At 41.1% G+C, this 10,692-nt stretch overlaps 1 protein-coding gene across 1 annotated transcript; it reads right to left on the minus strand.

Moving 5' to 3' along the window:
- Nucleotides 1-256: 256 nt before the first annotated feature.
- LOC137291005 (RING finger protein nhl-1-like) lies at nucleotides 257-6,905 on the minus strand. Its single transcript, XM_067822241.1, has 2 exons — nucleotides 6,580-6,905; nucleotides 257-2,102 (listed from the first exon to the last, which is right to left on the minus strand). The coding sequence occupies exons 1-2, from the start codon at nucleotides 6,749-6,751 to the stop codon at nucleotides 748-750; spliced, it is 1,527 nt and encodes a 508-aa protein (XP_067678342.1). The 5' UTR covers nucleotides 6,752-6,905; the 3' UTR covers nucleotides 257-747.
- Between the last annotated feature and the right edge of the window lie 3,787 nt (nucleotides 6,906-10,692).

Below are 10,692 nucleotides of genomic sequence, written 5' to 3' on the forward strand. Positions count from 1 at the left end.
CTGGCCTCCAAGCACGAAGAACGGTGGGATAGCGTGTGGTTAAAGCGTTCGCTCGTCACGCCGAAGACCCGAATTCGATTCCACACATGGATACAATGAGTGAAGTCCATTTCTCGTGTCCCCCTTCGTGACATTGCTGGAATATTAAAACCGCTAAAAGCGACGTAAAACCATATTCACTCACTCACTCACTCCAAGGACGATACAACACTATCACAAAATAAGCAGTTGGCAAATAAATAATATAACGATATACTTTATAATACGAGCCCTTTATTCGAATAGTATGCTAATTGACATGAAAGTTAAAGGTGTACGGGAGAGGGGAGGTAACTTTGGATCTCCACACTGACGTAATAAGTAATCGGCGGAGTCGTGTGGAAGCCAATGTCTGATATTCATCCGCCGCCAGATGGCGTGAATATTACTGACAAAACTACACCTAAGCCTCACCCCCGTTACTTTTATAGCGTTTTGTGCGTCGACGTCATTGTGCTTGTACTTCGCCATAAATACAAAAACTGGTCCTGAGTACACAAAATATTAGGCGTATATGCCAAATTCAACACCAATTTCAACTCATTCAATCTCTCCAATTCAGATTAATGTTTTGTGCGCGTCGGAGTCCTTGTGTTTGAATCTCCCCACAAATACAATAATTTAACTACATGCTGAAATGTTCCCAGCTCAAACTCGCTCACTGATCTAACAAAACTTTCTGTGCGTCATTTCAGAAACTGATCCCGACTAAACAAAATGTTTGACGTTGATGCTGAGCTCTGAGTCCATAGTTATCAGTTTATATACGATCACTTCTGAAGCTCGAAGTTCGCCATGCGTAACGTACAATTTCCGGTTATGCGCACATCTGACGGAAACGCCACATGGACTTCTCAGTCCAGCTACAGGTGTTACAAGATCCTGGATGTATTGTCCCGTTGCAGAAAACATGACCACTCTGTCGTTGTGGTGGTCGGCGACAATGATGTTCTCGTGTTGGTCAACACACACACCGTAAGGAAACCTGAACTGGCCGTTCGCTTTCCCATAAGACCCAAACTTGAACAGGAAGTTTCCATTAGGAGCAAACACCTTCACACAGTGGTTACCCGAATCAGCAACGATGATACGACCAGAATGAGAACAGCAAACATATCGAGGCTGTTTGAAGGCAGCTTGGTGAAAATCTGACAGTTTGAACAAAAGCGTTCCTTCCTGATCGAATGCAAATACATCACTGAGTTGTTCATCTGCAACAAAGACCCTTCCAGTTTTGTCAACCGCCAAACCAGCGGGACACCGTAACAAACCGCCACCGAACACTTCCATTGACGTGCCGTCATCTGTCCACAACGCTACACAGTGCTGACGTCGCAACGTCACGGCGACGTGTCCGTCGGGCGTCATTGTCGCACACCAAGGCTCTGAGCTGTCTTTTGTCATGAAGGTGCGCCGTGCCTTACCACTTCTTTCATAAAGAACCACTTTGCTATCCAGGAAATCAGTCACCAATACAGCACCTTTGTACACATGGGAGATGGATTTGGCATCTTTGATTGCAGGCCCTGTATACCGCTTAGCTCCAAATTTATTAAACAATACAGCACGGAATTTCTCGGGAAACTGACTCTCCGATTCCGAATCTGAGTCCGAATCATCATCCGACTGAAACTTCTCGGTCGAAATTCGTCTCTCATCCTCAAACTGTCTTTCTGAGATTTCAGTTTGCAAGTTCTTTTTGCTCAATGATCGTCTCTCGGTCATCAAGCTTCCTTCCTTCCGTGACCTGTTCCCCGACGTCAAGTTCCCCTCCGCTAGTGAACGTCCGTTCGTCTGCAGCCTCCCCTCCTTTGAAGAGTCCATTGACATCTTGTCGTCAGCAGAAAAATGGGGAACGTCGGGTTCATTGAAGACAATGTCATCTGAGAATGAAACTTTCTTTGGATGAAGTTTAGGACTGTTTTCCCTGGAAGAGTAGTTGGATGACGTCATCGACGACATAGATGTTAAGGATGAGAGCGACGTCATCTCAATATTGCACGTCAGCGGAATATGAAATATTCCATTCCTTGATGTACTATCGTCATCTGTAGATAAGGAATCTGCAAAAGAATTAAGTATTTCAGTCAGAGGTAGATGCATTTTGTGCAAGAATATGGGCGAGTGGATGTAGCGTCGTTTGTCACGCTGGCGATCTGGCATCAACACATGGCTTCTGCTCCGATATGGAAGGAATAATAACCCATAACTCTCACTCACTCACTCACTCACTCACTCACTCACTCACTCACTCACTCACTCACTTACGCAGCACATGTAATATGTTCCCTCTGAAGCATACATGTAAAATGTGAGCCATAATCTTACTGTAATGGCTGGATATTTTGTCTCGGGCCCTTGCACAAGTAACTCAATATTCCTCTCCTTCCCTGTTGTCTGATGAGGTTTGGAGGCTCCGGCACTGGTGTCATGGGTCCCATAGCAACAGGTTTTTCAGCCAATCCTCAGAGGCGATTTTGTCACATGACAAGGGTAAGAAGGAGCGTGGGACCCCCAAGCTCGAAATCTTTCTCTTTCTGTCTGCACTGTCTAGGTGACAACAAGCCATCTTAACCTCTTGATTGTATTTTAGGTAAGAACCCCGGTTTACCTTCAGATTGCTGCTAGGTCTTCTGTAATAGGTTCCAAAGTATAGTTGTGTTGTTAGCAGGATAGGTAAGTGTGTGTGGTTTTCAAATTAACACATTATTATTCAATTTTGATAAATCAAATTTCAAAACAAGTGTTTGGGCCGCTGTCATCAGTTGTTCTTTCTGTGCCATACTGAAACAATGTCACTCATCTGTGATTGTCCAAACCTGCACCCAATGGCAAGAACAAATGACATGTACTCATTGTAAAATACATGTACTTCCCTCAGGAAATGTATTATATTAAAGTGATGTGTGTATTTAGAATTGTAACTTGCTTATTTGGTCTTCTTGTCAAACTTGTCTCTAGATCATTGCTAAATTCAAAGTTCCATTTTATTTAATACTTGCTGCCGTTAACAACAGATCTTTCCTGCCATTTTATGCTACATTACGAAATGGCGGTATCATTTTCTCGGTTTCCATTGGTTTCCACTGTGCTCAGTATCACTGCGTCATCTGGAGGAAATGAGTGGCGATCATTATCATGCTCACTGACCAGCGCTGACCTCTCCACCAAGCAGCACAGAACTTTGCCAGTGATCGGCTCTCCTCGGCATTCTTCGGCTTCCTTCCGGCTGCATTACAAAATGTCTGCACCGGATGTAAAGAAACCAGGGTCCCTCGTCTGCGTCATGTTTCTCGGAACACAGTAAAATCCTACTATGGTCTCATGTCACTTTATCCAGTGTATCTGTAAAGAGTTACTGATGGGTAATAGCATATTCGCTCGCGAGGTGGGTGAGCTGGCTAAGGCGCCAGGCTAGTGATCAAACGAGGTTGAGGTGTCGGGGTCGAGCCCACCTGTGACCGGGTGTAAAAACCTTGGTGTCAACTTTGTATGCAGATTCTTTCAGTGTTGTCACAACCCCTAGTGTACAGTTCACAACCCTGTGCACTTAAAAGAACATAACATCATATGACCAGATGGTGGCCACATGAATACGTGCAAACACCCAGTTGCAGTGAACTTGGACAAAGTATTGTGCCTATGTACGTGTCCCAGTCCACCCAGCTGTTAATGGGTACCTCGTTAAGATGAGAGAGCCTCAAAAAAACTCGGTGGCACCAAGTGACAGCAAGAGTCGTATACTCCCCAGGGAGTTGAGACTGAAATACGATGTGCTGTTGAGATTGACATCCAGTGATCGCGGGAAAAATACCAGCGCCTTGAGCATGCACTAGCGCTATATAAATGTCCTATATCCTATCCTATCCGACATAATAATTCAGCATCGGAATATTATTGTCATCTCAAAACTTTGTTTACTTTCTAAACAAGATTATTTTCTCATTGTCTTCGCGTGTGGAGTTACGCAATCAAACGTTGCCAATAGGGTTAGCATTGACTACCATGCAACCATATCAATGCATTGAGTGAAATATCAGTCACATTTATTTCTTGCTAATTATGTAGCATATTTATATCAATCATTTTAGGATGTTTCCCCGCATGACGTGAAAGTGAAGCCACTGTTTATTCAATAATATGATGTATTATATTTAATGGCCAATAATATACCTTGTAGTAATATAGGCACTGCATATCATTTCGTTTTGAGGTCATTTTGAGGTCAAATGCCTTCTTGTGTGCTTGACAACGCAACTTCTACCAACATAAAACCTTGCTCTACGAATAAAGGATAAATAAAATGTTATTCTGTTGTAAAGAAAATGGGTTTTAATCTCACTCATTCACATTATATACATTTCTTTTAAGAAAAAAAAAACATTTTCCAGAAATTTGTGAAACACGGACCGTGAAGTGAGTGAGTGAGTGAGTTTAGTTTTACGGCGCACTCAGCAATATTCCAGCTATATGGCGGCCGTCTGTAAATAATCGATAAATGTCTGGACCAGACAATCTAATGATCAACAACATGAGCATCGATCTGCGTAACTGGCGTGTACCAACCAAGTCAGCAAGTCTGACCACCCGATCCCGTCAGTCGCCTCTTACGACAAGCATAGTCGCCTTTTATGGCAAGCATGGGTTCCTGAAGGCCTATTCTACCCCGGGACCTTCACGGATCTGCGACATGATGACCTGATCAAACAGGTCACTCCGGTTATAATGGACCTGATTATTCCAGGTCATTGTTGTAATCCCCTTTCAACTTCACTCATTGTCACGACGTGGTTCCAAATTTGTTCCAGTGATTAGAAACCCTCGAGCATCCACTATCACAATACAGTCACTCTTTCAAAAGAAATAGCCTATTGACATGCACGCCAACGATTGAAATAACATACACAACATTGTCCCTAGAGTGGAGGAGGGATAGGGTGATGGAGTGGGGGTTGGGAGGTGGGGTGGTGGTGGTGATGAAATTGAATGAGGCTGTTACAGCTGACCCCTGTGATTACGGAATCTGTGAATGCCGAAGCTGTTGGTTGTAACGCACCTTTAGGTCAAAACCCAGCCCATGTATTGACACAGTGCCGCACATTAACTCAATTGTAGCATATCCATGTTACTAGTAATCATATTGTCAAACTTTCAGTGCTCATCGCTATCACATTACTGCATGAGATCGTGTACTCACATTTTAAGAGGAATTGCGAGATACAGAAACAGCTTTGAGGCAATGAATATTCACCATACCGCGGAACACAATGAATGACCCAACGTGGGTAGTTAACGCATGGTTATACTTTATACATGCTTTATATACCGTTCGATATCATGATGGCGCACATCTTCATTCAGTATCAACTGACTTGTCCAGGCCTGGTGATATACATGTCTAGACGATATTAATGGTTTGTGTTACAACGTGGTAAGCGCAGTAGTTGGAACAGACAAACAAATACATGTACATGTGAGGTATGTGACGAGCTGTAACATAGACCAACCTTGTACCCCATAACTCCAACATGCCTCTATCTCTATACCCCAGCACCCTAACAGAGAGTTGAAACAACACACGGCATTTACCTGCCTGGCAAAATGGACTGGCCCAAAGAGAGATTAACGCATAAAGCATAGAGATGAGATCAAGAGAGGGATTTTTCTGTTGTTTAGTGTTATGCGTCAAGGAAATTTGGGATTAGATAAAAGTTGGTTTGGTAGCATGATGAAAGATAATCCTCTAGTGAGCAGAGCAGGTTTACAAATTGGACAGTATATAGTTTGTTAACAGTTGAAAGTAAGTTGCTAATTGTTAATGTTCATGAACTAATCATGATGACAAATTATTGTTAATCATCATTAAAATCTTGATGATGACAAATGATGCTGTCAACCTCATTTAAATGATTCTCTCAATCTATTAGTTGTGTGTTATTATGTCTCTTAAGTGGATTAGTCCATTGTATGGAACAGGTAACAGCCAGGGGATTAGCAATGCAACAGACCGTACACGATGTTGTTATAAGTTGTAGGAGTAGTGGCATGTAGGGACAGTGTGTGTGTGTGTGGGGGGGGGGGGGGGGGGGGTACCAGACCAACCCAACTCGTTCTTGTGTTTTATTTAATGTGCATACCCTCCTTGAAATACAAACAAATAATGGCGACTTGAAACTACGATTGGTTGTTAAACAACTTATATCCTAAGTTGAATAAATTTCTGAAATTTCAGCTGACAAAGTAAAAATGTGGGGATTCACAATCTTATTTTCAATTTCCATTTTCACTCCATTTACTGTTTTGTTTAAATTCAAATTCATGAGCACGTTTTCGCTGCAAACAGACTTTTTAGCTGGACCGTAATGAACTGTGAAGATCAAAGAATATCTATTATTCAGTTGCTAGGCATAATTTTTAAAAAAATGAAATTGCAATAATAAACTGTTATCAGCTGTTTTATCTGGAGTTTACAAGTTTTAAAAAATCATCATTTCACCAGAGCAGTCAATTCATAAATCAATAAACTGAAATGATCAATACCTTTTGAAGACGAGGCCCCATCTTCTAAATGGGATAATCGATGTTGTTTGGTTGCGACAGCTCTCCGAAGAAAATCCATGCTACCAGCTGATGGAAGCTCGTCAGTTATATCAACGTGTTTGTGGTAGCAGTAAAAGTTGGACACCTCTACCAACGAAAAGTGATCTGGCATCTGGCGTCATACGAATGGTTGAGTTGTGGCTGTGTCATCGAGGTCTGTAGCCTACTTTTCTCCAGTACCCCCTCCAGTGGTATGCTGCGGGTGAGTGCGCTAGCTGGAGGTCACGACGATAAGATGGTCGGGTTGGCGTATCACGGGAAGCAAGGAGCTGGGTCATGTGACAACCATGGCGTTGTCTCCATCGTCAAGAGGGACAATGCTGGACATGAATGGAGTTAGCGTCCGCCTCAGGGCCTGTCGGGCTATTAGTGTAGGTCGTCTGATCAGAGTTGTGTCCCCTTTTTTCGCCATGATCTGCTGACCGGTGATTTTGATTGGCATTACAACATGCTTTCATATGTTACAAAGTAAAAGCGAGGGAGAGATTTTCACACACGCATTTTGAGTGTTAATGTAGAAATATAAACAAATATCGTGTTTTGCTACGACCATTGCATCGTATGGTTATTCACATCAAAGAGTAGCAAATGTTATATTTCGGATTACACTTGCTCAGTAAAGTAGATCCTAGAACTTTTGTTGGGTACAGTCCAAACCGGGATTCAAACCCACACCTTTTTAGTCAGTCAAGTATCGCCAAAACACAAAGGCAGCCGCTTGACCAACGTAGCCACCGTGGCCCCCACAACCACCTCAACCACCAACAACCACCACGTGATCGTCTGTCGGCCTCTCATTTCACTAATAAAGAAATGTACTTCGGTATGGAATGTGGAAAATGCAGGTCGTTTTCTGTTTTAGCTTTTCTCCGCGAATTCACGTGAAAAATGCTTTGTCTGTCCACAAAGAAATAATTGTTATTAATAATTTTCATAGTTCAATCAATAAACAGATCGTGGGAATGTCTCGACTTCTGTTCTGATGTTCCTGGCGAGGTTGGTCTAGCCTAGTAGTTGTAACACGCCGAAGGCCCGGTTTCGATTCCCCACTTGGGTACACTGTGAAATTGTTGATATACTGCTAAAAAAGTGGCACAAATCAAACTCACTCACTCACGCACTCACTCACTCACTCACAGCTCCTGCATGTGCGTCAACATCCGAGTACATGGACAGTGAAAGCATTCCTATGTGAATGCACAAACGGTGCATAGCTGGAGTGCATAGTTGCATTACCATCCATTCTTGTTTCGATTTGAGCTTAAAACGCCAAATCTCATTTCGTTGCAGTATGTTGTAAGATTGAATAAAACGAGTGAAATGTTTCTCTGGCATGGGCGCATCATTTGTACTTGTGCGCGTAACATTTTTTATTGCCATTTAAAAAAGTATTTTTGACTTGGCCGCGTCCCGCTCACCTGTCTGTAAGAAGTAGTGTGACTGAACCTACAACTCATTAACACGTGCTAAACTTCCCAAGCTGTATTTCTAATAGAAAAAAACTGTGCTCCGCCCTCGTCACTTTTGAAATAAATGTGCCCAAGAAACATTTAATTTTTTATGCAGCCTAATCCTTAAAATATGTTTTGTGCTAGACGTGTTATACGATGTTATATTATACGATGACAGTCTCATATAATTACTATGTAACAGACGTTAAATGTGTTATAACGTCATATAGTTACTTTGACAGATGCGTTATATGATGACGATCCGCTTTTATTACAATGTAACTGACATTTAAGCTAAGGACATATCAAGTTCATAATCAATAGTTTCTGTAAGTACTGCATTTATACATACATGATTACGTTATTGTTGTTCAGACAGTCTTATTGCATCTGTAAACAGAAAGAATGTAACTAGATTACAAAGCTACCACCATATCGTTTTCCTCCCTTGCACTTTATAACCTGCTTTAATCAATGGGCCCTCTGTGATGTTGTTTACTGGGATTGGTATTTTTGGATCCATAGGTTACCCCTGTAATATCGGGTAGCAATTAGGAAGTACAGGTGTGCGTAAAGAGACATGTTTGTGTACCTGTGATCATTCCAAGCACCTTACATCCAGAGAGTATGCTACGAAATTACGTATTTTCTTAGTTGTGTGGATGTATATATACACACCAATGAAAGCGACAAAACCCTTTCCACATTCATAACAAAATCCGAGGGGTTCGCGAATAGGTGAGAATATTCAAGGACGTTCAAAACATTTTTTTTCTTCAAATCAATAACATTTCAATTTTATTTCTGATTGATGCAAGTGTGGCAGAGTGAGTGACACTCAGCTTCTTAAGCTTGAACAAATAAAGTGAATACTAATGCATTGCTTGACCGTGTCACACAAGGTAGGATCCTGGGACTGAGAATGCTCTACGTCACATGGTGGAACCAGGGCAAAGGAACAGGAATGACCATAAGTGATCCAGAGGATCTATTCATGTCAAATGTAAAATGTCTCATTCACCTTTTCAGACAACGATCTGCTTTTCAGCCGATCCGAAATTTCTAGTGTGAAGGTAAAAAATTCTAGTTACACCAGATTCCAATTCCTTGCGATATTTGGTAGCGAAATGTGGACCTTAACTAAGACGTCACAGACTGTCCCTGTTTGATGAGGTCTTAAAATGATTAACACTCTATCTGGCTCTCTTGGTTACACCCATTATGTGATTTTTGCGCTTATTCAGCATAGTTCTGTAACGTACAAATGAGACTGATATAATATCAGTTCCGTACCAGACCGCCTACAATTTCTAGCAGTAGAGACTCGTTTTGAGATTTCCACGATTCCCAGGTTTCCATTTGTGAGAGCTCGCTGTAGGACGTGTTTGCAAGGATTAGAATGAGCGTAGTGTTGCAATATACAAGTGTTTAGATTCATCAAATCACGCTGCTTGATATTTATGTATCCAGTTAAATGAATTAGACTAAAGTTAGGGTTAGTCTCTATTCGCCTACATCTCTGTTCGCCTATACATTCTTAAAACAACACTGGTCTGTTGACCATGATAAACGTCAGTGATAAACGAGCGTCACCCCTATGATCTGAAACTGGACTCATCTATTTGAAAGAAGAAAAAGAGGTATACAGAGGTATAAACTGACTTACTTTATTGATATAGAAAATATTTAATGTCTTAATAGGAAGACGATTTCCCCAGCATAATTGGGATATATACATTTAATGCCCAATAGATCAACACAGAGTGAAAATTTCAAATATTTCGAATGCAGTTTTTCTCAGAATATTTTAACAACTAATACTTATTTACACAAGATTGAAAGTAGAGAATCACCATTGTGCACATTTTGTAAACAAGGGCGTGTATTTCATCTGCTGTTTGAGTGTAGTTTTGTAAAGGGAGTGTGGACTGATTTGTCTGCGTGGCTGTGGATATTGGGCGAAGGAATAATTGAACATTGGAAAATATATTATTTGGCTTTAAAGGGAATCATAACAACCCTCTAAACATTACTAAACTGTCTAATAGTAAAAATGAATATTTATACTTTGAGCATAAAAGAAATTGAACCAAACTTGCACCAGATCAAAAGTGAGCCTAACAAGGCTACTAATGATGTAACTTTATTGCCTTTACACTCGGCGACAAAGCTAACATCTCTTGGAAATACAAAAGTAGCTTATATTTTTACATGTTCGGCCATTTATAGAAATAATTACGACTTATGGAAGAAAGTTCATTCGCCAATGCTTTTCATATAAATAAAGAATGGAATTCATATTGGATATACTTATCTAAAGACTTCCTACTCCACTAAATATTCCTATAACAACAGTCAGTCAAGATCACTACAGCCCTGGGTTTCATTATAAGAGTAGGGGTGCATTTCATCATCCTAATTAGTCAGCTTTGTTTTTGTTACCGATTGGAGACATAGTCGAATTATAAATAGAGATGTAGGCGATTTGAGACTAAACATAAAAATTCTGAACTGGTTATTGTACTAAGCTGCGTAATAGGAAACGGTTGCGTAACCAATGTTTTGACTTGCAGACCACAGTCACACATTCACAGTCCAGTGT

The sequence above is a fragment of the Haliotis asinina genome, chromosome 7, assembly GCF_037392515.1.
Source record: "Haliotis asinina isolate JCU_RB_2024 chromosome 7, JCU_Hal_asi_v2, whole genome shotgun sequence".
NCBI classification, from domain to species: domain Eukaryota; kingdom Metazoa; phylum Mollusca; class Gastropoda; order Lepetellida; family Haliotidae; genus Haliotis; species Haliotis asinina.